Source organism: Diaporthe citri (assembly GCF_014595645.1).
Source record: "Diaporthe citri strain NFHF-8-4 chromosome Unknown scaffold_1, whole genome shotgun sequence".
Classification (NCBI taxonomy): Eukaryota; Fungi; Ascomycota; class Sordariomycetes; order Diaporthales; family Diaporthaceae; genus Diaporthe; species Diaporthe citri.
Genome location: NW_025064846.1, coordinates 1,114,446 through 1,142,197, shown reverse-complemented (window position 1 = coordinate 1,142,197; position 27,752 = coordinate 1,114,446). Strand labels below are relative to the sequence as shown.

General features: G+C 52.7%; 7 protein-coding genes across 7 annotated transcripts; 3 read left to right on the top strand and 4 right to left on the bottom strand.

Moving 5' to 3' along the window:
* Nucleotides 1–525: 525 nt before the first annotated feature.
* INS49_000318 (uncharacterized protein) lies at nt 526–4,160 on the bottom strand (the record flags this gene model as incomplete). Its single annotated transcript, XM_043161156.1, has 11 exons — nt 526–779; nt 989–1,088; nt 1,199–1,377; nt 1,445–1,869; nt 1,931–1,982; nt 2,227–2,252; nt 2,384–2,679; nt 2,764–3,079; nt 3,142–3,373; nt 3,460–3,931; nt 3,984–4,160. The coding sequence occupies 11 exons, from the start codon at nt 4,158–4,160 to the stop codon at nt 526–528; spliced, it is 2,529 nt and encodes an 842-aa protein (XP_043029662.1).
* Nucleotides 4,161–6,356: 2,196 nt separating this feature from the next.
* Nucleotides 6,357–7,813, bottom strand: INS49_000317 (uncharacterized protein; the record flags this gene model as incomplete). The annotated part of the gene is made up of 2 exons (XM_043161155.1): nt 6,357–6,489; nt 7,629–7,813. The coding sequence occupies 2 exons, from the start codon at nt 7,811–7,813 to the stop codon at nt 6,357–6,359; spliced, it is 318 nt and encodes a 105-aa protein (XP_043029661.1).
* A 3,097-nt stretch (nt 7,814–10,910) lies between these two features.
* INS49_000316 (uncharacterized protein) lies at nt 10,911–12,435 on the top strand (the record flags this gene model as incomplete). The annotated part of the gene is made up of 2 exons (XM_043161154.1): nt 10,911–12,038; nt 12,112–12,435. 2 exons carry the CDS (start codon nt 10,911–10,913, stop codon nt 12,433–12,435), a joined length of 1,452 nt encoding a protein of 483 aa, XP_043029660.1.
* An 877-nt stretch (nt 12,436–13,312) lies between these two features.
* Nucleotides 13,313–14,467, top strand: INS49_000315 (uncharacterized protein; the record flags this gene model as incomplete). The annotated part of the gene is made up of 1 exon (XM_043161153.1): nt 13,313–14,467. The coding sequence occupies one exon, from the start codon at nt 13,313–13,315 to the stop codon at nt 14,465–14,467; it is 1,155 nt and encodes a 384-aa protein (XP_043029659.1).
* A 727-nt stretch (nt 14,468–15,194) lies between these two features.
* On the bottom strand, nt 15,195–17,905 carry INS49_000314 (uncharacterized protein; the record flags this gene model as incomplete). The annotated part of the gene is made up of 3 exons (XM_043161152.1): nt 15,195–16,168; nt 16,225–16,689; nt 16,750–17,905. 3 exons carry the CDS (start codon nt 17,903–17,905, stop codon nt 15,195–15,197), a joined length of 2,595 nt encoding a protein of 864 aa, XP_043029658.1.
* A 712-nt stretch (nt 17,906–18,617) lies between these two features.
* Nucleotides 18,618–21,036, bottom strand: INS49_000313 (uncharacterized protein; the record flags this gene model as incomplete). Its single annotated transcript, XM_043161151.1, has 7 exons — nt 18,618–18,965; nt 19,032–19,254; nt 19,302–19,405; nt 19,474–19,835; nt 19,941–20,052; nt 20,102–20,669; nt 20,720–21,036. The coding sequence occupies 7 exons, from the start codon at nt 21,034–21,036 to the stop codon at nt 18,618–18,620; spliced, it is 2,034 nt and encodes a 677-aa protein (XP_043029657.1).
* Nucleotides 21,037–22,624: 1,588 nt separating this feature from the next.
* Nucleotides 22,625–27,668, top strand: INS49_000312 (uncharacterized protein; the record flags this gene model as incomplete). The annotated part of the gene is made up of 5 exons (XM_043161150.1): nt 22,625–23,627; nt 23,705–24,213; nt 27,109–27,393; nt 27,455–27,571; nt 27,636–27,668. 5 exons carry the CDS (start codon nt 22,625–22,627, stop codon nt 27,666–27,668), a joined length of 1,947 nt encoding a protein of 648 aa, XP_043029656.1.
* Nucleotides 27,669–27,752: the final 84 nt, after the last annotated feature.

The window sequence follows — 27,752 nt, the reverse complement described above, 5'->3', positions numbered from 1 at the left end:
TTGTATTTTACTTCTGAAATGCAACCTCGCTCTATCCTAACTGTGGGGGGAGCCACAAGATGGATTTCAGCCTCAAACGACAAGTAATTTGTTCGCGGCGGCTCTTGCCCTACTGAAGCGACAGAGTTGCTCTGCAGTTCTTTAAACGCTTCTAATTCCACATAATAGACACTCGAGCCATCTGTATCTACGTACATCACGGATGCTTGACTTCAGAAAACCTCAGAGACTGTGATGTATCGGATAGATGTAGTGGAGTCCGTTCTTCTTTTGTGAGCATAATCCAGCACACCAGTTTAAATTTAATAAGAACTGCTTAGAGAACTGATACTACAAGGAGAAGGAAAACGGCTGTTGTGAAAACCGGAGATAGCCAGGGGTCAAAAGCCATTTTAAAAAATAATGCACAAATGCCAAGATGACAATGAGCTCATAAATAGGTACAAGTTGCAAAGGCAATAAAGGAAACCTTAGAATGGTAGAGCACATAATCTCGAATCTTTATCACCAAAAGATGAAATAGCTTCAGCGCATAAGCGCAGAAATGGTTCCGTTGGTGGTGGTGGTGTTGTTGTTGTTGTTGACAACGAGCCAATGAGAGAGCCCGAATTGCCAATCCTGAGGATTTTCGGGTTCGCCAAAGGTCTTGAGCGCTCTGCCAAGGATGCGATATTCACCATTCAGGATCGGGGTCCCATCACTATAGTTTGTACTGACGGAGCCTTGGAAGGGGGTTAAGCTCCGAGGGAAGTACTTGAAGGGGTATGGAAAGTAGATCTCTAGATATTATGTTAGCCGACCGCTTTCTCGGACATAGGGGACTCAGCGGAATGTGAGGTGGAGGTAAGTCCAGGATGGTTCAAGAGCGTAGTTGACCCTGTATATATTTTGCGTGGTAATTGGCACTTAAAAGATACTCTCTCGGTGTAGAAGCAGTCGCATGTGCTGCAATGTACTGACACAGGGATGAAGGAAAGACAATACGTACCGTTCAACTCATCATAGAACTGGAGCGAGCCGAACCAGTTGTTCTTTCCAGCAACCTGAGGGTAGACCCAGTCGGACTCCTTCCAGTCCACGGAGACGAGCTATTTCGTAGGCACGGGAGATGTCAGCCTCATCGCATGAGATAGGATCCTGCGTCCCTGCGTCCCTGCGTGCCTTAAAGAAGAACATTGAATAAATGTCAAAGACTTACATCGAAGCTATGCTCACGAGTAGCCCACAGAAGGTTGTAATACACCTCAGGAGTCCCTTTGTTCAAGTCAAAGACACGACCATCTTCAAAAGAGTCGCCGTAACCACCAGCACCGAAATACACAGGCACGCCGCGCTCGAGTTCCCATGTCTTTGCATTATAGAGTGACCCATACACACCTACAGGAGAGTTAGCCACGTTAGACTGAGAAGACGGGCTGTCTTGCTGGTTCAAAATTGTGCTTACCGAGATAAGTCGCTTTCAGAGCTTCACCATTGTCGCCTACAATGTGAACGAACCCGCCGTAAAGGGGCATTAACGAGGCATCGATGTCGGTAGGGGCTGTAAAGACAACATCAAAACTAGCTTTGCCCCCGGCAGGAACTGTGACCTCCGACACGGAAAGGTTCGCAGTAGCCTGCCCAAATTCCGTCTTGAGAATGGGATCTTGCCCCACCCAGTTGACGGGATTCATGGTCATACTGGCAGGGCCGGATTCGTGGCCAATGGAGTAGGTGACCGGTCCAGGACCGTTATTGCTGATGGTGATGGTGTGTTGACCGGTGAAGTGGTCTGTGTCATTGAGGTTGATGGTGGCAGGTGAAATCGAAGAGTTGTATGACACAACTTTCAAAGCATCAACAAGTCCAGCACCAGCTTGTCCGACATGCCTGAAGAAGAATTTCAGCGCTCACCAGGAAAGACTTTGGAAGCTGATTGTGAGGCACTTACGCTTGCAGAGTTGTGCTGCCGTTGTGGTGAAGGACAGGAGAGCCACTTGAGACTAGGCGAGTATGTGCCACTTCAGCTGGGTTGGAGCGCAGGGCGGATCGTCCACCTGCGGACTGAAAGAACAGGGCTGCAACACCGGCGATGTACGGTGTAGCCATGCTGGTTCCAGACAATACTGCCCAACTGCCTTTGGAGGTTGGCCAAGTGGAAAGAATTTGACCACCTAGAGCACGCTTGTCAACATTTGCGCCCATGCGTGCCTTGTCGGTAAAGGTGGTAGATTTGTCTCAACTCACCAGGGGCAGATATCTCGGGCTTTTGCCTCGCATCCAATGTTGGTCCCCAAGAACTTGGCACCTGTTAGCCACCTGCTACGGAGCCCAAAGTGTTGCATTCTGGAACATTCCACAACATGAAAGACGGGGATCCGTAAAAGGACAAGAATGTGCTTACCTGAAGTCGTTGATCATGTTCGTGAAGTAGTCAACTCCGATGGCAGCTGCGGGGTCGTATTTAAATTCAAACGTCACATTCTCACCAGCGAGGGTTTGGCTGTTCAGCCAGGCGCCATCATCATAGTTGATAGAGGCGAAGCCAGTTGCCTGCCCCTCGGTGTAGAGAATCCGGGAGGGACGCTCATACGACGTATTCTCCCAATTGATGAAGAACACCCATGTTGCCCTATTTATGAGCGCCGAATCCATAATCTGCCAGCTGCCTTGAGAACAAAGCCCTGCGCGACCACGAGGCTATTCAATCTTGTATTAGCAACTTCACAAAGTTTTGGTCTCAAAGCGTGTTTGAGGAGCCGTTGGGTATAGAAAAGAACGTACCAGCACGGCAACGGTGTCTGTCGGCAGGGCACCTTCCCAAGGTACGTCGAGGGAGCAAACATCCGGGGCGTTCAAAGGTATATGTGCCGGGAAAGTGCCAGTCAAGTTCCAGTCGTTGCCAGCAGCATCAAGATACACTATTGTTCTCGACTCACCACTTGTCGACTTAGCTACGACAGAGTAGGCAACTTGCTGTGTCGGCTGGACGCTGCCGACCGCCAGACCGCCGTACCCGTTGCCAAGGCTGCTGGTCGAGAATGGCCCACTTTCGCCTGAGTTTCCCGCTGCGACAGACGCGAAGACCCCTTGGCTTGCACTGAAGCGCCGAGAGTAAGTTACCTAGTACTGAAGAGATAGGCTTCATGGAGGGCTTCTCACATTCTGGTGACAATTTGGGCAGAGAGGACTTCAGGAAACCCTTGGCTGGAACCGAGGGATGCAGTGATAATATCAGCGCCGTCCTCAAAAGCCCGAATAAAAGCCAAAGCGATGATGTCTTCGGTCGTGCCATCCGAGCACCCGAAGACCTTGTAGGCTCTCAACTTGGCGTTGGGGGCCACACCAGGTAGCTTGTCATTTGAACTGGCGGCAATGCCGGCGACGTGGGTTCCTGTGATCAACGTCAGCGATCACGGACTCAGCAGAATAAAGGCCTATACGAGACTATTATAGAGCCGTCTCGTCCTGCGCACTTACCGTGACCAAGACAGTCAATCGGATCATCATCTGGGAAGAGGACATCCGGCGAGCTGGTGCTGTAGTTATCCCCAACAAAATCCCACCCGGACTCAACCTTGAAACCCTCACCAAAGCCGCCACCCAGAGAGGGATGGAGATAGTCGATACCGCTGTCGACAATGGCTATGACGACACCCTTCCCGTCGTAGCCCAGAGAATGGGCCTCGTTAACACGGGTCAGGACGTGCGGGCTCCACTGGCTGAAGTTCGCCACTCCTGTGGACTCGATCTGGGGACTGGCATAGACGGTTGCAACAGGCCATAAGTTGACTACCCCAGGAAGCGCCTTGATCTCCTCTAGGTCTGTCGCAGCAGTCTCGTTGGCGAGATCGAACGACGCGCCGTGGAAGATGCTAGATGTGAAGTTCAGCGCCGGCTTGGCAGTGACATTGGTTTCCTGAGCGACGCTCTGGTAGAAGCCTTCGGTATCCTGTAGCCCGTCAGTATACAAACATTATCGGGCAGCGAATAGTCGTGTGTACCATGGAACCGTCACGAGCCCGGAACTTCGCCGAGCCGGTTTCCGAGAACTCAACAACATATCGAGTTCCGAAAGGCACATTGGGCGGATCGGCTGGTTGGAGGCCATTGTCTGGTGCCTGGGCCTGAGCGAGCACAAAGCCGCTCAGGAGAAGAGCGGACACAACGATTGATAGCATCTTCAGTTCTTCAAGGGTGGCTCGCTACGGCCGATTGTGTCTCAAGAATAGAAGTGGTTCTAGAAGCATGGCATTGTCGAGAGGACAAGGGATTGTCAATTTATATCTCAGGACTTTGCAATGTGCTGCAGGAGAGAATCAGGGGGCCCAAAAAATAGTATTGCTACATAGTATCATTGGGACATCGTTGCATCGGCCTGTCGTACTGCCATTGTTGCCAATGTGAATTCAGAATCCTGATTTACACATTGGGAACTTTCTGAGGGGTACTGCGATTACCGCGCTGGGATTTGAGGGGTTTGCACCCTGGATGGAATCACGCCACGAAGATTCAAAGGCGTTGGCATCACTTCTCATCTAGAAGTCGGCCTTGGGCGACTCCACTTGTCACCATCCAGGTCCAATAAGCTTGGAAGAACAACCCACTAGTGTTGACCCGAAAGCTTGTCTGTCGATAGTTGCACAAAACAGGCATTGTGAGTTACCACCTGCTGTTCGTGGCGAGCCGCAGCGGCAGTGCTCCTCTTTCGGAGCGGGAACATACACTGCAATCCGAGCCTGAATTGCTATATCCGGCGAATGGGGAAAGCCGACCCGTGCGGCTCCAGGGGCCGAATTGAACATGGTTTGAACTGCCAACGGGATTCGCTCGGTTCGAGGCCTCGAGACGGAGGTTTGTTGTTCGCCGGGAAGGTGTTTGCCGGACGTCGGCAAGGCAAAATCAGGAATGGCCTCGACGCTAATGCTGTTGACCACGGACTTGTTCCTGCGTCTGCCAAACAGGGTAGCATCCAAAGGGCGCGTGAACGGAGCCGTGGTAGCATCAAAAGGACGCGTGAACGGGGCCGTGCCAGGAACCTGATATCGCAATCATGTTACTCGCCAAGATTCACTTTCGACCTACCTATTTGGGCATTCGGAAAGCACATGGTGCTTATTAACCTCGCGGCTTGGCCCCGCGGATAACCAAGATTTCCGCCCAAGTTGGCCACAATGGACATCGCAGTTGGCGTCTCCAGTCTGAGTGATAAGACTTGTGAGCTCTATTGTTTACACAGATTATGATGATTATTCGGTTGCGCCTGGCTGTAGGGGCTGTAGGGGCTGTAGCGAAACAAGCATTGGTGTGCTCGGCTGTCTAAGTTGCGGACAATGCAACGAACCCCATGCTTAATTGTAAGCATAATCTGTTCCCAATGCTACCAAGTTTTCATGAAACATATCCACCCTGCATCACAACATATACTACCATAGTTCGCAACGTTACAAAATTGACCACTCACTGGCATGTGAGAGGATTATCAATACTTAGTCAGAATAATAATAAGCAGCGTTCTAATTTGAATTTGAATTTTCCCGCTGCTGTCTGTAATAATAAAGCTTGTTTGCATTTTGCTGGCAAAAGCGTTCACCTAACCGTGACTGAGGACGAGGCCTGCACAAGTACAAAATACAGCACATTGAGGGGGACGGAGGCGACCTTGGAGGGATACTGAGTGGGCTGCTCATCTTTATCATAAGAGAATTTACTATGGAGGGTAGCCTAAAGCCTCTGCTTTGCTACTAAATTTATGAAGAGAGCCACGATCAGAATCAATACGCCTGGCTTTTATTCATAAGGCTAATCTAGACCCTGCCCAGCGCAACTATTTAACTTCAAATCAAAGTTACATGAGATTCACCGCGGGACGACTGTCGTAGCTGGTGCAACGCGTCATTACAATAGGCGAGGACGGCCATACTTCCGAGGTCGTCTGCACCCTGCTGGACCTTCAGCAGCTCTCGTCCCCAGCGGAAGGGCTCCGGTGCGCAAGGGAGAACAGGCCTGAGACATATTATGGCCTTGAATTCTTGTCCAGTTCTAAATATTGCGGGGATCAACCAATCGCCCACCCCCAAGCCAGACGGGCCAATTGCCCAGAAATATCCCGCAAATGTCCGGACCCTCACCATCGTTGATCGGCCCAAGGCCCAAGTGAGGTCTCGAAGAGTTTTGTAGCAGTCGTCACCCAAGGCGTTCGGGTTGCTACGACAGGTATAGATTGCCTCGGCTAACAGTTCCATACGGTAACCCAAGACTTTCCGAGACTCGCGCGCAGCTCGGGGGCTTTCGCTCAGTACCTCCTCCAGGACTTTCAATAGATGTCTTATCTCCTCGCTGTTTGTTTCAGTAGATTCGATTCGCTCAATCGTGTCCTACCAGAACTTTCTTGATGTGGAGGGGCGGATGACCAGGTCCGCCACCCCAGAGTATTGGAAGTACAAGGGGTCGCAGATGATCCGCAACTTCTTCTCAAATACTCGAAACTTCAGGTAATAGTCGTAGTATCTCCAAAAGTATGTCAGCAACCGTTGATTTTCCGCAATGCGGTGGTCATGATTATCAACGTCTTTTGTTCAAGGGCTCCTTACAGGTGGGAGTCGGCGATGATATCTCCTTTGACTATGCGGTCACAAAAAAGCGACCTTTTACGGCATAGCGACCAATCGGGAACCCAAACTGGATACTTCGCGTGCCTTTGTGACTTAACTGATCCAAATGCGCAGAGATGGAGCATCATAGCGCAAGCGGCAAGTGCACGTGTGTCTCTGTTGGTAGGTCTCTCGTACGTATGATAATCGTATGGGGAAGCAATCGTGTATTGGTGTTGTTCTGTCTAAGTTCTGAGAGGCTACGTGCCTCATAGGGGATAACTAAAGTAGCCTTCCAAGGGCGAGGGTCGTACTTGCCAACAGTCTCTGAAGAATTGGAGCGCCAGATCCCTGTACACATCCTTCCAATCCCGCAGATTGTACAGTAACGGCGGCTTCGCATCATCAGAAGCTATAGAGTACACCGCCGCGACCCGGTCTCGCGGGTCAGAGCATTCGGACTCGTGAACATCCCATAGAAGAGAAAGCAGTCCGGGCCTGGCTTCCTGGCGTCTTCCAATGCTCGATAGCAGCATTCGTGAGCCACAGCCTAGTAGGTTGGGCCTTGTAGCAATGTTTATCTTTTCCAACGCGGACATTAACCTCGACAGCCTCAACGTGTGGAATCCGCATTGGAAAATGGCATCGTGTGAGAAGAAAACTTCTTGAATGACCCAGCGTCTGTTAAGCCAAGGTCTATTGAAAAAGATTTCGAGGCACTGCACATCTTCTGCGTTGATTTGGGAGCCAGTCTTAATTTCAATGCGCCGTACCAAAGAAAATGCTTTTCGCGCATCTTCGAGGTAATCATCTCCTAGCCAGATAAGAACCTGCTTCGCGTCTCTGTAAATTTGATCCATCAGTGGAATCTGTTGGGACTTCTCGGCCTTATCCGCTTGATTGAGACAGATTGCGTCAATCCATAATTGTCTCGCCTCATATGCTGCTTGGAAGTGGCGGAGCAGTGAATTGACGCTTGCTGTGATGCGAAGATAAACCCGCAGCTGAGAATTGAGCCTAATGAATAATTTATGGGAAAGTTCTGGTTTCCCCCACGTGTAAGAGACGGCTGAATAGTTGCAACCGTCGGCAGCAAGGGCGTCGATTGTCCGCCGGCGTCGAGTGATGGAGCAGCATAGAGGTGACCTGAAATCATCAGCGGGTTCCAAGACGAGGATACGAACCGCCTCCTCCGCTAACAGCGGCTCATCTCGATATTGATCCTTGAGCATCTGGTCCATATTGCTGGTCTCGGTATCAGGGTCCTCCTTGTGCGATGGGGATAATCGCAACGTGTCGTCAAGCAGACGAGGTCTTCACCGGTAAACAACGGGATGGGAACGAGACGTGACCAGAGCGTTGCTGACCACCTATGCTATATGTAGCCGAAGGACACATGCACGCGAAGCGTCCACACCGAGTCGCAGCGGCTGTAATGCACCGTAATTGGATCATGCATCAATATGTAGAGGATATCATGCTGACATAAGCATGTACCTGACCGTAAGTGTGGTTGAGATCTATATAAATGTAGAATACAGTACTTTAAGGGGGAAGTGAGATGAAATTGGAGAGATACTGAGTGGGCTGGACATAATCAGCTCCTAGTCGTCTTTATCGCAACAGAATTTATTGATGGAAGCGCAACCTAAAGCTTCTGTTTCCCTGCCAAATGTACAAAGAGGGCCACGATCAGAATTGATGTCCCCAAGAAGACAAGACTCAGGATCAATATCACGAGTTTGGTCTTCTCGAGCCTGACGGGTTTGGACTGTTGATCTAGCCTGACTACTTCACGTACCGCAATATCTTTCTCATCATTATCCAGATCGATGGTCACAAAACCATCATCTTTAGCCGTGATATTTGCCTGTTCTTCGGACAATCGTTGGGTAGCTGGCATCTTGATGATGTCTTATGTCACAGTTATTTTTCTGTTCAAATGCTCCTTACACTGTAAGCCTGACTTGGATTCTGAGAGATGAGAAGCCTGCATAAGGATACGCCCGGGGGCACAATGCCTTTACATAGCCTCACATCGATCGTTGAATGTAAGGTGAGAGACAAAGAACGAAGTTTCTCAGACACAATCAAGATGGTCTAGAGCTACAATTCCCTCCAATGACACCAGAGAATTGTTCAACAAACTCCAAGGATTGTTGCGAGAACAAAGAAAAACTAAAGAAGCACCGGCAATCCATCTCCTTTCCAGTTTCGGTATGCATGCCTCGCCGCACCTTTGTTCTGTGAGAACGCGGCCACTTCCGACCCGTTTTCGATCATTCATCAGGGTCTAGACCGCCAGTGTGAAATGAGAATTTCTGATGCCGCAACGTGCCGTTCCTGGTTGATTCAAGAAAACAAAAGAGGCACCAGCTGGACTGATGGTATCAGTCAAAGCGTCTGGCCAGTTTCCGTTGATGAAGACAATCGGTGACGCGATGCGTAGCCAACATGCAATTTAGAGTTAGCACGGCTTCTGCAGACGAATTGAGGCTTTACAGCCCAAAGTTGTGAGTTTTTTCAAAGTTTTAGGTCAGCGCCAAATCATGCACTTGCCCGTGTGAATCTTCCAAGACCGTTGGGCGAGATGGGTTGCTGTCCTCACACCAGTCAAAATTAACCATGTTAGATAAGATTTCGGGTTGCTTTGGTAGGCCTTTGATATTGAAGATAAGATTTGTGTACGTTACCATGGGCTTTTGACCAAGCAATGTTTTCTATTCCACTTATACCGTCCAACGGCCTTGAAATATGTCCATAACAAACCATTCATCACATTTCGACAAATTTCCATGGCGAAGTTGAAAGCCGTGTCCATTGTAACTGCCAAGTGCCACTTGTGATCTGCCTCAATATCCCAGCACTGCACCTCCAGTTAAACAAGCATTCCTCTGCCTCAGCAGGCAACGACAAACAACTTCATCCTGTTTTCTGGCGGCTTTCCAATGACCTCCTTTCGACGAACACATCAGATCATATCAGCCAACTGGGCAGGCGTTCCTTTCCTACACTCCAGCGGCCCTACATTCTAACTGCGTGTACATCATCTGCCAACTCACACTCACGATCTATCCCCTCTCCACTTGAGGTTCATTGCTGCTACCTCCAGGGCAGCTCTTCCAGACGCCAGATATTGAACCACCCTGCTCGCAACCAACTACATGCGAATTGAGCTCCTAGCAGGTAAGTTCCGGATCTGGCACATGCCAGTGGTCAGTATCTCGTTGCTCAGCCAATGACACTTCCACTCTGCTCTTCACACCGGGCTCTCTGACTGTCCTCTGCTTTCGCACCATCCATCCTTCTAGCTCTCATTTGCTCTCCATAGCATTTTAATCCTCATACCACTTCAAATCATCGGCCTGGCCCCTACACTTAACAACTCCGGCTTAGGGATTTACACAGTCGCAAGTCTCATCACACATGTGTTTCATTTTCTCGCTACAGCCCATCAACCAAACATCCCGAGCCATCGTGACTGCCACTTTCAACTTCTCATCGACAAGTTGCACTCAAGGTCTGTTGTGCTGAAGACTAGGGAAAGTCACCATACCTAGGTACCTCAGGCCCTGCTGCTCCTTCCTTAGTGCATTTCCATAACAGAACACACACCGTCGTATCACCTCACATTACAAGTTCTACTACAAGAATATTCTGGGCCAGGCTGATTTCATTCCAAAGTTTGTTGTCATATCCGCGGCCACTTCCTCCACACAACAACCTCAGCCCTGCCCAAATTCTGACCCACTTCTTTTTCTCAACAACAGACTCGTGTTGATTCCTTACCCACGGATATCGAACAAGCAAAACCACAAGAGACGTCTGCAATATCAGACACCATACAAGCTTGACTTTCCCCGTAGGCCCTGTCGCACATAAGGTATGTTCATTCGTCTATACCACGCTCGCAGGCAGAGCTATACCTATCGATATTGCCCAGTGGCGGCTCGATCTCTTGCTTCCTACCGCTTCCATCTGTCAGCGTCCAAACCAAGGCGTTTCCCATGCTTTTCAACTGACCCCAAACTCTGACCTGAACGTGCCGCACAACCTGGGGGTTCGACTTCTTACTGAACCATTAGCCACCTGACACTTTTATGAGCCGTTCACCAACTTCCTCTTAGCACACAACTCGCTTCTCTCCCTCTTTTATCCGAGCTTGATCCATTTTCCGGGGCGCCAAATCAGCCCAAAACCGTACCACCGTTCGTTTGTCTCTTCCGATCTTCATATCACTCCAAGAGTTTCCCCTCATCGAAACGTTGGGAAACTGGACGCACTGACTGGCAAACAACTTACCAGCCCCGGAGAACCCTGCAAACAACCACTTCAGAAATGGCTCCACGAGAAGCCCCCGTAGCTGGCAGCTTGCGGCCTTTTGACCCTACAGCATACACTAGCAAGGCCAAAGCCGCCAAGGTCGAGGCGTCGCCGTCGGATCCGACGACCGATGCTAAAGCGGATGTCAGCGCCAACGTGCAGACCTCGACTGGTGGCAAACCAAGTCTGGAGCCTCAGGGCTACCCGGGAGGACTCAAGCCTGCCGCCGATACCGCTTCGGTGGAGGCTTCCCCATCGGCAAGGAACACTGAGCCACCTCCCGCGGGGAGTAGCGCTCTAGCCGAGAAGCCCCCAACAGACGGTACTGGCACGCAGCGACTTGTCAGCCTGCGACTGATCAAGAAAATCTACAAGGCGGAGGTGGACGACAAGCAATATTCCTTTGCCGAGATCGACGGCTGGACCTGCAAGATACCCCCTCGACAGTACCGTGAGGGGGAGCTCGTCCTGTACTTCCAGATCGACTCCTTCCTACCAGGCACTGACGACCGTTTCGGCAAGGGCTTCGGCAAAGCGAGGAAGCTCCAGATGCTGGACGGAAAGCTGGGCCAGAGGATCAAGACGGAGAGGTTTGGCAGCGGCGAGGACAAGATCGTGTCGCAGGGCATGGTCATGCCGGTGCAGGCCTTCCCGGAGATCTGGAAGAAGCTCGAGGTGGTGCGGCAGTTCATCTCGATCGGCCCGATGGAGCGGAACGTGGAGCTGATCAACCTGACCCTGCTGGTCATGTACCGCGACAGGAACTGGGCGGAGGTGCTGGGCGTCAAGAAGTGGGAGGAGACGGCGGCGCAGCAGAAGCAGCCTGAACATCGGCGCCTCGGATCGTACCCGGGAGAAGTGTTGAGGCGAACGGATGTGCCGCGGGTGGAGGACTGCCCGAACCTTTTCACAAAGCACAAATACAACAGGCTGGTCTACCAGGAGAGCGTCAAGATGGATGGCGCTGCGATGGTTGTCTACTTCGTCAAGAAGTCATGCGCTCACTTCGACTCGCTCAACCCGCTGCCAGACAAGGTCGGGCCCAACACCGTGCTCGAGGGAGCCCAGGGAGCCCGATTCGGCGTGTGCAGCAACAAGGTCGAGAAGAACGAGCTGGAGGAGCAGGGCCCCGGGGGGTTTCAGGTACTGGGAGATGGCCCTGCGGTACGACCTCCCGGACAAGCTGGGGAAGCTGGGCCGCAACATCGCGATCCAGGGAGAGCTGTGCGGCGACATGATCCAGCGCAACCGCGAGGGCCTCCCGGAGGGCGAGCAGGACTTCTTTGTCTTCGCGATGTTCGACATCGACAAGCAGGAGTTCATCGACCCCAGGGATGTGGAGATGATAGCGAAGGAGCTGGGACTCAAGCATGTCCCCGTGTTGGGCTACGTCAAGCTCACTGACATCGCAAGCAGCCACCAGGAACTCAAGAGGCGCGCGGCACAGAGGAAGGGCGAGGGCCTGGTGTTCAAGTGCCTTGAGGACGGGCGACGGTTCAAGGTGATCTCCCATACGTACCTGCTGGAGCACGGAATTTGAGGTTGTGCAAGTGGCACAAAGTAGCACTGGGAGGCTTGAGGAAGCTGCATTGGAGTTTGGGCTGGCTGGTGTTCTGGTTCACGGATTGCTCAGCTGGGAGTTTTGGGACGGAATGGGTGGGACAACGGCTCATGATTTTTGGAGTGCGATGCACAGAAGTGAGCGACGGGAGGCTTTTGGGACTGGCATGGCAGTAGAATTTTGCGAATGCATTTTTAACATACACTTTTGAGTGCTGAGATGATGCTGGAGAGACGCACATTCCCAGCTTCTGCCGAACATGGCCACCACCTAACCCTGGACCGGGCCCGGGGGACATTCTCCACCCCCATTTCCCGCTGCCCAGGGATTACAGGGGGTGGGCAACCAAGAATAGGGGTGCCTAATCCCCGCCAAGCCACCCGGCCGCGATGTCTGTGGCGCAGCCTGGCTCATCAGTCAACACCTCCGCCAACACCTCCGCCGTGGGCGACGAGGGAAGGGGCGGAGCGCAGCGGGAAGGGCATTCCTTCGGGCTGAAGAAAAGGGAGCACCTTACCAGGCGTGCGTGTAAGCACCCCAAAAACAGCACTTGTCGGAGCCCTCATTTAAATCGCGGAGGGCCACATTGCGTCACCCGAAATACATCAATCCCGCGATTCACTTTAGCTCGCGACGGCATCATCAACCCTTAGGTACAGTTTCGAGGCACTTGGTCCCGAGGCAACCAACACCACAACTCATAGACGGCGCACGCACACACAGAAATCGAATACGGACTCCTTTTGCGGCGTCGCGGCATCAACTAGCTCCCTGAGCCCGCCTGGCTTATCTCTCTAACGAACAAACACGCACGGTCCCGTTGAGGCCCACTCACTGAGACCCACCCACTTACACCATGTCTCTCGAAGCCAAGATCCAAGACACATCGGAGCGCAACGTGGAGCTGCTCAACATCCTCCACCAAACGGACAGCTCCATCCCGGACCTCGAGGCCCAGAAGCGCCACGTCGCCGACCTCGAGAAGCAGGCCGCGCAGGCGGCGGAGAGGCTGAAGCAGATCGGGTACCGGCGCAAGCAGGAGCTCAGGGAGCACGAGAAGTACCGCGACAGCGTGCTGCGGCGCTTCGCCTTCAAGGTCGGCCGCAAGGCGGACAAGTTCGAGGCGAGGGCCGCCAAGGAGGAGCGCGAGTACTTTGACGTGCTGCAGGAGGAGCACCAGGCGGACGTGATGAAGAAGAACCTGGACGAGATGCTCGCCGACGCGCGGACGGTGCGCGGCGAGCTGGAGGTCAGGGCCGCCACGCACGTCGAGGCGCAGGGGGGGCTGGACCGCCTCTACGAGTCCATCTTCACGGGGCCGTCGCCCGGGTTCCCCGAGGAGGACGAGCGGGAGCGCGAGACGAGCGGCGCGCTGCGGGTCTACCAGGAGGCGCGGTCGCGGGCCGAGGCCGAGGGCAAGGTGGTCAGCATCCTGACGCAGGCGCAGACGCGGCTGAACGGCGCGCTCATGTCGATGGAGGACGCGCTGCACGCGTCGAGGAGGGACATGTACGGCGGCGGCACGTTCTCGGACATGATGGAGCGGAACGCGCTCAACAAGGCCGAGAACCTGATCAGGCAGGCGAAGATGCTGGTGGCACAGGCACAGCAGGCATCACCGATGGTGCGTCCTCTGCCGCCAGTCAAGATAGCGCAGGGGAACCTCCTCGGCGACGTCTTCTTCGACAATATCTTCACGGACATGGCATTTCACGAGAAGATTCAGCAGTCGAACCTGGAGGTCCGGCACTGCGCGCAGTCACTCAACATCGACCTGATGTCGGCAACGCAGCGGCACATGGAGCTGTTGCGCGAGACAGACCAGAAGAACGAGGTGGTACGGCAGGCGAGATTAAGATTACAAAAAGCAAGGGAGGAAGCGTTCCAGAGGGTCAGTGGCAGGGTAGCATCTTCGTCCCCGCCGGCGGCTGCGGACGTGCCACCCCCTGAAGGGCCGCCGCCTAGTTATACAGAACGTGCTGATGCAGCAGACAACTGGTGGGAGAGATGATAATGGTCCAAAATGAATTCAATGATTCAATCAGGCTGTCTGTCTGACTTTTGCACTCGTGATCTTCGTTAAATGCCTTCGGTCTGTCGCACTTGCGACACCCGTGAGGAAGGTTCTTTGGGACCACTCCGATCGAGATTCGTCTGGCTTGTTTGCTGCCTCCAAGGAGGACTGCAGCCGTCGTAAAGCCCGTCGTACCGTGCGTTCACCCATGTCTTCTCAAAAATCGGCAATTGGCCCTCGCATGAGCCTCAAACCCCTTCAATTTTCTTCAATCCCGTCAAGACCATTTGACGCCCATCACAGGCGCTCACCCTCTGAATGCGCCCTAGGCCATTCTGGAACGTCCATGATGTTCACTCCCTCAAAATTTGGTCAACCTCCGTCTTGCATGAATGTGCCGAAGTCAATCCCTCACAGGCACCTATGGGGCAATTCCACTGCCGTCAAGCTTGCTCTCGTCGTCGTCGGTCGTGATGAACCCTCGTCGGTTTCGTTGTTGTACAATCGCATCTTACAGGCAGAGTCTCACTCATTACCACAACCCTATTGCAAAACCTGGTATGAGATAACGGGTGATGGCACAACCGTCATTCTCTGCCATGGGATAATCTTGGCCCTGGGATGATCAGCTATGGGTTGATCGGTCGTGAGAGCATCTGCCGTGGGATATACCGCCATGGCATAATCTGCCAGGGGGTAACATGCTCATTCCTCGAGCTCATGATTAATTCTTCGGGATCCATTCCGCCTCCGGGTCAGACTCTTTGCTCTGTCTCGTCGTCTTCGCGGAGGACCCACCCCCTCGGCCCCTTGCTGCTCCCGTAGGATGGGCATGGTTGCTTGTTGATTTGGTACTGGGTCTCTCGTCATGCGCATTGCTGCCGGTCTTTGGCGGTGCTTGGCTCCGGGTCCTCATATTCGGGGCAGCATCGCGCGACTTCGGCGCTGGAGAGTCGTAGGTAACGCCTGGAGCGGACAAAGGGTCAACACCTTGCTCCGGGCCTGTCTCCTCGGGGTTGACGAGGAACGGGTTTGACATGGATGATCCCTCCTTGGCTTTGTTCGCCGTGGAATCTGGTTGGTTTCGCGATGCGTGACCTCCGATCTCCTGCTTGGCTTCACCTGAGAAAAGAGCCTTCTGAGCCCGTGCGGAGCTCGATTGTGCTGAAGCGGATGATCCGGGCTTCAGGCAAAGCTCTGTTGCATTGCAAACCACGCCCATTTTGATCACGCACGTCTTAGTTTCATAACTTGCGCCGCTGTTGTTGCCTCGCTTGTACAGCGCCGGACACATGATGAAGTCCACCAATGGAGCCTTTTCAGGACTCTTGCGGCTCCAGTTTGCAGAACGGTTATCCATCACCTCGTCGGCAAAATAGAATCCGTACTTGAGTCTTCGTGGGCCTGTGACGGGCTTGTACATGCGGACGTTGTATGTGGCTTTCAACAACCTGAGCTGGATTTCGAATTCTCGAGCATCCTTGAAAATGTTCATCGCATCAGCCCACATTGTGTCATGGATTTCATCGAGTCCACAAAGCTTTGCCAACGTCGAGGTCATGGCTTTGACGTCTGAATCAAAGTACTTGGGTCGGAAATCTGCGCAGTTCAGGCGGCTAATGAGACTGCTCGAGCTTGACCGCAAGTATTGGAGATCGCTGTACAGGTCGCTCTCGAATCCTGCTTGTGCGATTTCAGCTGTTTCCAGAAAGTTAGCTCGAGGTCAGAGTGAAAATGGACTGAGGCGTGATTACAAGCTGCTATGCCTAGAGCCCTCTCCATAGCCCGTCCCAAGTCGCCAGCCCAGATGTTCGATCCTGGTGTGAATATCCTTGCAACCACGCATTCCCATACGTATGCCTCAAGAACCAGGTTGCATAGCAAGGGAGATGCCAAGAAATTGCGCAGTTCGAGTGACCAGTTCGGCCAGGCAGTCTCCAGCTCCTGGTCTGTAGCGTTGAGGACTGGCCGCGCGCATTTGTCGACAAATTGCCGAATGCTGGACTCCAGGTTCGCGAAGTCTTTCTTGATCTTCTCATCCGGCTCCTTGTAGTTGTACCGCTGACTCTGTTGACGAGATGCCTTTAGCTTCTGCTGGAGGTTGGCGATCATCTGGTTATGCTCCTCCTTCTTGGCCTCCAGGTTCCCCTGGAGCTCCGTGCATCGAGTCTGAAGCTCAGCCTTCTCTGCCTCAAATTCCGAGGCTTTGTCTTTATGTTCTGCGTGTGTGCATTACTCAGATTTAGGACATCATCCCAAGGACTTTAGAGTCAACTCACCCGTTTTCAGCGACTCGAGTGCATCCTTGGCTTTCTTTTCTCGTGACAGAGTATTGTGGTTTCGGTGCCCGTTTTGGTCATTGATGACATGGAGTGCCTCGTTCTTCTTCTCGACCTCTTCACGGGCAGTGTTGGCCTGATCCAGTTCCTGCACCCTGGAACGCAACTTCTCGTAGGTCAATGCGAGCTCTTTTCGACAATCAGACTGATCCCGCTTCGCAGCTTTGAGTGCGCGTTTCTCTTCACCTAAGGCCTGCTCGAGGGCTGCAGATTTGGACCTGTTGTCGTTAAGCTCTTTCTGCAAGGAAGTAATGTCCTCATCTTTGCCCTTGAGCTCGAGTTTCATTTTAGCCAAAAACTCCTCGAGGGATGAAGATTGGCGTTTGCTGTCATCAAGCTCTTTCTGCAAAGCAGCTATGGCCTTATATTTGCACTTCAGCTCGAGCTCCGCGTCAGACAAACATTCCTCGAAGGATGCAGATCGGTGCTTGCTTTCATCGAGCTCTTCCTGCTTAGCAGCGATGACTTCCTCCTTGCCCTTCAGCTCCTCGTCCTTGTTCTGGCATGAGAGCCGTAAAGTCTCGACGTCATTGGCAGCGTCATTCAACTTGCGCTGCAGGGTTTCGTTCTCCTGACGTTCAGTCTCGACAATTTGCTGTTGCTGTCGGAGCTCATCATCCTGTTCACTGCATCGTGCTTGTAGAATGTTGAGCTCTGTAGCGTGCCACTTGAGGTTTTCTTGATTCTCTCGGTTATTGTCGTCGTGCGCCCGTCTGGCACTCTTCAAATCGCACTCGAGAGCCTCGACGGTCTCCTTGAGCTCCTTGACCCTCTCCTTGAGCTCTTGATGGTTGCTGGTGCGTGAGGCTTTCAAATGGTCAATTTCTTTTCTCGATTTCTTTCGCTTTGCCCTTGGGATCATGATCGTATCCTTACGCATCGGAGGCTCGCTGCCCCTGTTCTGCTTGTGCCGCTTGTTTGGGCCCTCAACTTGAGCATCTTTCTCGTGGCGATCGTGCTTGCGCGAGCTGCTGGCTCCAGGCTCCGATGAGTCGCTGACATCTATGACCTCGCTGGAGTATTCCATAGTGACTGAACGCGCCCTTCGGTGTCGCTTGGAAAGGCGAGACTGATCGTCAGGCTGGTCAGGCGGCATTTTGAGAGAATGTGATTGCATTCGATGTCTAGAGGAAAGGTGGAAGGCTGGATGTTTTGCTGAGATGTGCAGGTCTAGTCAAGAAGGTCTGACTGGGATGGAGTTGGAGAGTGTAAAGTCAAGAGAAATGATGTGAGCGTTATTAAGTCTGAGGCAAACGCAAGTCTAGGGCGGGCATAAGTGTTCTGGTAAGTAGCAATGGACTACTTGGAGAGCAGACGGCAAAAGGTTGCCAACTGAAAGAACAGGTTCTCATTGAGGTGGACGTTGCTGGGTTGTGAGGTTGAGGCCAGGACAGTGACACTTTAGTTACCTAGGTACGGTTTGAGAAAGCTTGAAAAGCAGCTCCTCACACATTTGGAACCCCAACTGGAAGCTTAACCAATCAAGTTGCCTGGGGAAGCATGTTTAACAGAAGTCAAAATGGAAGGCATCAGACTAAGTGCCGTTATAGCAGCATTATTTTCGATGTCTGTGAACGAAGCCACTCGTAAACATTATGAAGGAGATGTTGGAAATGCCATGTGTAATGCGAAAAGTCCAGTATCATCGAGTCAACAACAATTCAACCCTGGGGAGAAAGTAGTCCCAAGGTCGTCTTACTAACTTCACTATGGGAAATGTCCGAGCCCAAAAAATCTGCACCACCCGAGAAACCTGTGTCTCTCAAATCAAGAGTGCCTCGTAAAGGGATGAAACCCCATTGCCCAAGTCAAATGTCAGCAGTCTTGTAGACTTTCAGAGCGACGTTCCTGCCGGCCTGTTTGTAGCCACCGTGGTAGATTGAGAAAACAGTGGCTCCGGCACTGCACTTCATCTCAACGGTGTACTCCAGCTTCTTGAAGGTCTTGTGTTGGTCATTGACGAAGACCTCGAGGGAATCCCATGTAAACTGAATGTCCAACGTGAGTTTGAATACCTCCCTCACGGAATCATCCTTGCGAGCAGGTGGGTCCTCCGCCAGAGACATGTAAATGATGGTCTCGATTTTCTCTGGTGGCTCGGTGAGGTACTTGGTGAAGGTGAACGAAGGGTGGCGATCCACATAGATGTCCTGGCCCTGGCGGTCGTGAGCCATACATGTCAGAAAGTGATGAATATTCATGGGAATCTCGGTAAGGCTTACCTTTTTGACATGCCACTTCATCACCCTGATGCAAACATCCTTCTGTAGGACTGCGTCGAAAGTCTTGTCCTCTGCTTGGTGAAGGTCGTCATCCCACTCCTCCTCACAGACCACGCCGTAACTGGCCCTCGAAATCCTGGATCCGACGCCAACACTGAAGGGAGTGTCAATCTTCCATTTCGTCATGCCATAAATGACTGCACCACGAGAGATGGCGGACCAGCTAGATGATGTTAGACAAATTGAATTTCGAGGGCAAGTGCTACTTACGGCTCGGAGCCTCTTCGCTGCAAGATCTCCACTCCATGGCAGCGTTGCTTGAGGTACTCGCGGAGATACTTGGAACTGCCAAAACCTCCCACCAGTATCACATACTATTATTCAGAGTCAGTGCATGACTTCAAGTCTCGAACATTAAGCCACGTCCGACAGTGATCATTACCTTGGGAGCTCTGCCTTCTTTCTTGACGGCAGCCTCAATCTGGCGGTTGACCAACGAGTGTATCTTCTCCACAATGGGCCTGAAAACTTCCTCTACCTCTGCAGACGTGATGGTAAACTTCGGGTAGCCACTATTGGGGTCCAATAGATCCTCGTCGATGAGGCTGTACGGCAGGCGGATGGTCCAAGTCTTGGCTGCGCCGCTGAATTGACTGCGAATTTCGTCCTCCCAGTTCCGGGACATCATCTCCTGAATCTCTTCCTCAGAAACACGAGCCATGGCGTCTTCAGACACTTCTTGTAGCTTGCTCATCAGGAGTGCCTTGAAGCGTTCGTCCACGAAGATTGCGCCACAGAGGTCACCTATGAATATTGGTCAGAAGGGTTTGATCTCGTGTAGCTATAGCTTCATGATCAAAAAGTAACGAATGGGCAGAGAGAAGGGGGATACGGTTGCTCCACACCCACCTTTACCCTTGACAGCCTCTTGAACAGTCATGGGATCCGTGTCGGTAACCTTGTAACTGATGACATCCGCGGTGCCACCTCCACAATCGACGACGACAAAGATGTCATTGGTCTATGATTACTTTAGCAAACAGGTTCAATCTTGGAGCGGGGCTACAAACCTCGATGTTGGGTCGTTTCTCGATGCCCGACAAGGTCGCGAGGGCAGCAGCCTCAGGTTCGGAGACAAAGTCATGCTCGGTCCGACCAATCGTGCGTTTCTTGAGGATTCCTGCCTGCTCGACTGCCTCTTGCATGAGTTGGCGGGCGTAGTTCGGCCAGATGGCTGGAACGGTGAACACAATGCGGAATCGCGAAGTGTCCACGGTCTCCTCTCCCTCTGCGACTTTCAGCTTCTCGATGCAGTGTTCCCACATGTGCTCCATGTAAGCGCTGATGGCATCCACCGGCGACATGTCCAGGGCCTGCAGAGCAGCTCGGGCATTCTGGATGTGAACGGAGTTGCGGAGCCCCACATCCAGGTCGGGCGGATTGAGGAGGGTCAGTTTGAACCATTTGAGGGCATCTGAAAGATTCTTGGCATCGACGCCCCAGATGTCATCCGAGTCGTGACGGGTGAACTTGATGGCGGAGGGAATCTTCACGTAATCTTTGTTCGTGTCGTCCCAGTTCATTAGGGTGTCAATCTTCTTTGCGTCGCCAGAGAAGGCGTACGCGATGCCCGAATAACTGCTTAACGTGAGCATCCATCGTGAAGTCTGTGGATTAAGATGACTTACGTGGTTCCAAAGTCAAAGCCAAAGATAATCTTGGGCGCTTTGGCCGGCTTTGGCTTCGGGGCAGCCTTCGCCTGGTTTGTCTTCTTCTTGGGGGTGGCGGAGGCCCTGGCGCTCGCCGAGGCCCTGGAGCTCGCGGTAGAGGCTCTCTTGGCGGAGGGGCTGGCGCTGTATGCAGCGCTGGATCTCTTTCGCGGGGTGGTGGGTGTTGTGTCCGAGCCAACCAGTGTGAGGCTATCAGGAGTGTAAAGATCGAAGCTCTCAAACTCCTCAACTTCTCCTCCTGAGGGTGACGGCGTTCGTGACTTTATGCGCACCATCTTGGCGAGACCTGCTGTAGCCCAGTCTGTGTACGGAGACTGAAAGGCGAGAAGTGTGGGTATGGGGAATGCTGAGGTTGGAGGATGAGTCAAAGTTGACGAAATGAGTTACCTGTCTGGCGCCGTTTGGTAGTTGGAGCTCAACTGCCTTTTGGCTTTACAGACCATGAGATCGAAGAACAGTGGTCCGAATCGGAAGGATCGCTGTTAGATTGGATGAGAAGGGATGAAAATCAGAGGAAGTGTGAGAAAGTGGCAATGACAGCGGCCATTGGTGGGCCAAAGAGAAAGTGTAACCACTTCAAAAAGCACGTAATGGAAAGGAGGAAGCGAGCCTTTGAGGAGATCTTGAAGGCAGCAGAGAGTAGTCCGAGCAAGTCAGAATAGGCTCACACGAGGAAAGAGCAGCGAGAAGCTGCTTGGCCAACCGACGGGTACCGACTTGAAGTTGGCAGAAAAACCCCAGAGGTTGAAAGTCGAAGTTCTGATCAGGCGAAGTAATTGCTGGTGCCAATAGCGGGGATAGGCCGCTGGGTTCCTGTAGATAGCCAAGCCCTGCTGAGTGATCGGAGTGGGCTTTTCTTGAGTAGTGACGGTCAGCAACTAAATTGAAAAGGTGTGCCTTTGGGAGAAGGAGTCCACAGGTTGAGGGTTCAAAATCGCCTTGTCATTGTGAGATGGCAATCGACGCAATGGTTGTGGTTGAGACGATCTGGGGTTGCACTTACTCTTCTCCCAATCAACTGTCACTAATACGCAGGTCGCAAACACACTGAATTTATGTTGAAGTCTTTGAATGATTCAGATCTAAGCTGGAATGAGTTGGGGCTTAAGGGAACTTCGACTCATATCACTGGTGTGCCCCACGGGACAGTTGGCATTGCCAGATTTCAACCATCATGTACGATCGCTTTGGGCAAATAAGGATTCCAAGAATCCAAGAAATTGGATTGGGGGACTTCAGTGGGGAAAGATGCTCAGAAGGCCTTGCGTTGAGCATTCCTTCCAAAGAGCGTGCTGATTCTCGCGCGCACGCACACATGGCTGCCCAGCTGAGGGTACATGTTGTATAGCTACAATCGCTGTTCTAGATTTTGTGACATCGACTCTCAAAATGAAGGCAACAGATTCACTCGTCGCCCATGTGTCCAAGCAAGCTGGGTTCGGGACACACGGAAAGTTCAGCCAGGCTACCGGTAGTGGGTAACGTGAACCTCGCCCGGCTGAAGCGCGGTGTGCCTAGGCGAACAGAAACAAAAGCTCTACAATGCACTGGTGAACGGGCGATTGCCATCGAAGTACTAGAATGCATTTTGAAACCATCATTTGGCAGGCTTCTGTTTCTTTTGTCCGCTTGGCCCAATCTCGAGAGGCTGGCCGGATGCGGACGGTTCACTGAGGGCCTTCTTTGAACCACCACACTTCGGTCTTCTCATAAAGACGGGTGACTCTACATGGAATCTGTCTTGAGCAAAATAAATGGTTATGATCCTGTTTTCGTTGAAAATTTGCGGCATCTTCGACAGTTCGGTGCAGATCCACACCCAAATAGCCACATATCCCCTGGCGACTGGACCGCGCAGCCACGATGCAGGCTCAATGGTGCCTCGTCGACCGATCTCGCTCTAAGCGCAGCAATGACGAGGAGTCTGATATATCATCCAAGAGACAGCGCAGAGAACGGAGTCGCCTGGAGAGCTCAGACGAATGCGAAGACCTTCCGCAAATCAGGGGGGGACTGGCTCGGCCCCGGCCACCGCAAGTCGGGCCTCCCCCAAACAGAGCCACAAACACTGCCTCTCGAGCAAATAAGACGACCCCACCAGCAAATACCGCCGCTCCGAGAAAGACCCCTCAGAGCAAGGTCAGCATCGTGGACAGTGACGACGATGACGACGATAAGGACTGGCGCCCGCGGAAAAAAGTGCCAACCCAGCCGAGCCAGTCGGGAACAACGGGCGCAGTCGTGGAAACCACAGACGCCTCGAACGCTTCGGGGCAGCCGCCGGGCTTGCCCGGGATTCAGGGGACCTCAAACCCTCCGAATCAACCACCACAGGTTGGTAACACGACGATACCGCTGCCGCCGGTGGAGGTGCCGCCGCAACAACCTACACCGCCGCAAACGGGCCCATCTAATAGGAAACAGGGCGTTAATACCGATGCTGGTACTGGCACAAGCGGTCCCGGCGGCACCACATCGACGACGACGCCGACGCCGACGCCGACGCCGACAAAAGTCGTGCTACCACCGTTTCCACAAGAATCAGAGATCCTCCAGCTGTACAGCAGACTTCAAGAAATGGTGGTAACGTGGGTGGAAGAGTGCCTGCCCGACGTATTCCCGGAGGAATTCCAAACAGAGAGACCCGAAAGGTACTGGGAGCTCTGTGGCTGGTGCAGGCCTAGGAACCTTGGGAACACCATGCTCTCGCACCGTTCATGGGCCAAGTATGTGTACGAATCATGGGTCTGGAGGTTCTTGTACCAAGAGATCTTCCGACCCGGGTCCATCGCCTGGGCGGGCAATGACCTTCCGAGGAATGCAGGAGGAGCCGGTGGCATAGGAAGGGCGGTAAATGCTAAATTTGGTAAGGACCTCGACGCCAGCTGGGGATCAAATTTCCCAAGACGAGGCACACATTGGGCTGACCATGTTTGATTGCAGAAAACCTTTACGACCCAAGTCAAAGAACAATGACCCCCGACATGTACCTAAAGAGCATACAGACCAGGGCGGCTATGATGCAGAAGATTCGCAGCGGGTTTATATCGGAGAGAAGGCACCTTGCCGTCACGGGTGAGATTGTCACCGAGATGCTCGTCGCCTTCCATCCTTACTTCTCAGATGCATACAAGCCCGCCGACCAGCCTCAGAACATCGAGGTGCTCATCAGAGACACGATGTTCTTGGTCGCGAAAGCCCGAGAGCTTGACCAGAGGCTGCGGAGCGCCCGGCATTTGTACGACCTGATTCTCGGGAGAGAGGGCGACGAGTGCCGGATCAGCGGCGTCAGGTCGCCGGCCATTCAGCGCTACGAGGTTGCGGGCAATAATTCAACATATCCGCATTATTTTAATGATGATTCATTGCTCGCGCTGATCGTTGTGCCGGGTCTGATCAGATTCGATCTTGAAGAAGACTTGTACGGGACCGACGATAAATTGACTAAAGCTGTAGTTCGGCATGCGAGGGCCTTCGCGCAGACGGACGTGTTAGCAGCATTGAGTTCTTGACATAACAGTTGAGTTTCAGGGTTGGGAAACACAAATACATACTGTCTTGGACTTGGTGTCAATTTAGATGCATAATTTAGCTTTTAATTTACGAGATATCTGTCCTCCAAACGAATAGCTGGTGATATTGCCTTGGCGGAGATTCTACCGGCAATGCCCAAATGCTTCCCTCTTGAATGAAGTGAGTCATTGATCCGAGCGCGGCTCTCCAGTACAAAATGTGTGACCCTCATTGACACCATCGCTATCTCGTGATCTCGACAGCAGCCTGGAGACGTAGTTGGCGTGTTCTTCTTGATCAGCTGCGCCGGTGTAGTCCGTCCATGGTGTCGAAGACTTGATCATGCTTCGGCCTCGTGTACCAGGAGAGAAGGCCACCAAGCCAGGCCAACATGCTAGGTTTTGTGTAGGTTCTCCGTAGCACCAGCGACTGGAGAAACCAGTCGTGATCTTTCAGCCTCCATGTCTCGTAGTAATAGCCTCCGCCACGGACATCGACCGGCAGCCAGCCCTGTTGTAGAATTATCTGGTCTTCCATTGGCCAGATGGCTCTCACTTCGTCTGCCTTGATCTGTTCCAGCTCTGCTCTTCCAAACATGTGGAGGGTCTGGGCGGTTCCGAGAAACTTGTGGAAGAAGGATGTGCACTCTTCCGGTGTTTTGAAAGCTAAGGGCGTCCTGCCGACATGGGTGAGGGAGCCATCAGGCTCGCAAAAGCGAAGCTCGGCATCTGGAAGGGCAATGGAGGCTAATCTGTCCCACTGTTTCGTATCGATATAGCGGCCGTAGAGCGCCTTCTTTCGAGAGATTATTTCGGTGGTCTCCGGGGAGACGGACATGTCGCTTCTTGAGACCTCAAGGCTACTACGCGGAGGTTGGCGCGTGACGTGCGAAAGCTTCAAGGTGGCCGAAGATTGACTGAGGATGATTTTGTAGTAAAAGAAGGGCTGTGAAGATCACATTGGGAATATATCACTCTAATGAAAGGACGACGAATTGGACTCGTGGTCAGCCCCGACAGGGCATGACCATGCTGACAACGGTCCGCCGACTACCGGGGCAGGTGTCTGGTCAGCCCGTTTGAGCGCGCCATGACGGTTAGACGTCACACCCTGGCCATGCCTGAACTAAAGAATTCGTTTGGACATGTTTGATAAATGCACTTGATTGCCAAGCCAAGTGAAATATTACAAAGGGGTGGCCAAAGCAGCAGTCATTGCGAGGCGTCTTCGCTTGCTGCTGTCTTGCGAGCTTGTGTGCCAGATGCCACTGCCGTCACCTCGACAAAACAAGCCATGATCGAGGGGAAACCATGTCGATTGACATGTAGAGGTTATGAATGAAACAGTGCGCTGTACTGAAAACGATTTGGATGGGCACAGATCCCTATTCTGCCCGTGATCACATGGTATGAAGACGTGCATACACACGTCCTTAAGCTAAGGATGCTAGAAAACCACAAGAGAAACCGTCGTACGAGGCTCCAGGCTTGGTGGCCTCCATTAGGTCCTTTAGAAATGAAGCTTAGCCAGCATTTTGCTTTTTCAAAGCTGCCTTGCGAGGTCAATTCGAGGGCGTCACGCAATTGGAGTCCTTCATGTGGGCGGCGGCTTCAAACGCCTCTGTATGAATCCAGCTTCTCATTTCTACGACTAGTGTCCTCACACAGAAGGATCACTTGATTGTAAAGCGTTGCCAGATACTATCACCACTGGAAATCACACCTAGATGCGTAGACCGCTTGCCTTGCTCCAGGACGACCCAACATAGCCAAACGGGGTCAGCTCCTGCGAGACCCATCGAGTGTCAGTGATTCATCCAGTCACTGCGCCGCTGGCCACGAACCGTGTGAAGCCTGCGAGTGAATGAAAATCATCTGATCTTTCTATTGGACGCCGAATCCAATGGGAAATATTATTTGAATGGGAGCCATTCCCAACCTCAGTCACTGACGGCCCCCTCCCAAAAACTATTTAGACCCTCGCGCCCTCCCATCTCTGAACCTTTTCCTTCAACCTTTCTTCCATCCTCCACATTCGTTTCTTCCTACCATCTGCCTTCGACCCTTTCCTTCCCACCTTCGACTTGCGACCTTTGACCTCATCCCCAACCTCGCACCTTCACCTTCACCTTCTTCCGTTCTCTACCCATCTCCTCGCTTTGCGTCTCGCCATTTGCGACCACTTTTGCAACCCTCTTCAGAACTTCTCTTTTCTCACCTGCTTTCCAAGCGCCAGTTTCCCCTCACCTGCAAACAGCTTTCGAATCCACACAACATGGCCAAGGCACGCGCTCGCAAGGGCCGCCAAAACGGAGGAACAACAAACCCAAGGCATCACTGACCATGACTCTACCGTGGACTTTGACCAAGAGGCAAGTCCATCCATCATCCAACACTGGTACGCATCCTTCTTCTCTCCGACCCTGCCAAAAACCACGCGAGCGAGAGTGAAACTCTGTGTCGAGCTGCGATCACGTGTGCACATGAAGACATTTCGGACACAGCCCAGATTTCATCTCTGGGCTGGGGAAGACATGCGCATACAGGGCTCACCAGGACTCCTCCCCATCGAGCGCCGGTGGTGGCGTTTCTCGCTTGCAGGTTGTTCGGCTGGAAAAGGGGAGTCGCACGTCGTCTTGACGCAAACACGTGCGGGAGGCGAGATTAATTGTTCACCCTTGAGAACCCGTACTCCGGCGGCCATACGGTGTGCTTGGATCCGGGGTCGAATGCGGGGCGGAGAGAAGATTTGACTCTATCCATCATTTACATTGCTACTGTTGTGGGCTTATTTAGTTGACTCGTTCGCTAACTGGATGACTTTCTGACTCTTAGGATGACGACCGCCGCCGTAACACCTCCTCAGAGGACGAGGGCGATGAGGCCGACGACGACAACCAAGGCCAACTCGCCACCATGGGCCCCCCAATCGACGCCCACGTCGCCAGCCTTGTCGGCCACGCCAGCCAGATGATCGGAATGTCTGGTGCGGACGGCACCGCCCTGGCCCTTGCTGCTGCTAACGTGGCCACCCCGGCTGAAGCCTTGAACCTGCTCGCTGCTTCTTCGGCAGTGGCTAACATGGGCCTGCAGCGCGCAAGCAGCAATGCGGCTCGTGCTGTAGTCGCGTCAGACTTGGCAACTGAAGGCTTTGCGCAACTCCGATTACACTTACGCAAAGCGCTTCAACCGTTACAATGAAGAGCTGCAGAAGCTGCAGAATCGCGTCACGCTTCTCGAGTGGCTTCTCAGCCGCGTTCTCTCCATGATGCAGAACGGCAACATTGATGCTGCCGAGGTAGGGACCCCCTGCAACGTGGGTAGCCCGCGCCACAGTCTTGACTGACGTTCTTTTTGTCTAGGTTGCACAGGTGCTCCGAAACCTTGGTATTTGACGAATGCACTTGACATCTGCTGTAGGATTTGGGCATTTATGGCGTCTGATGAGTGCCTGGGAAGAAGGGTGACACTCTGGTAAT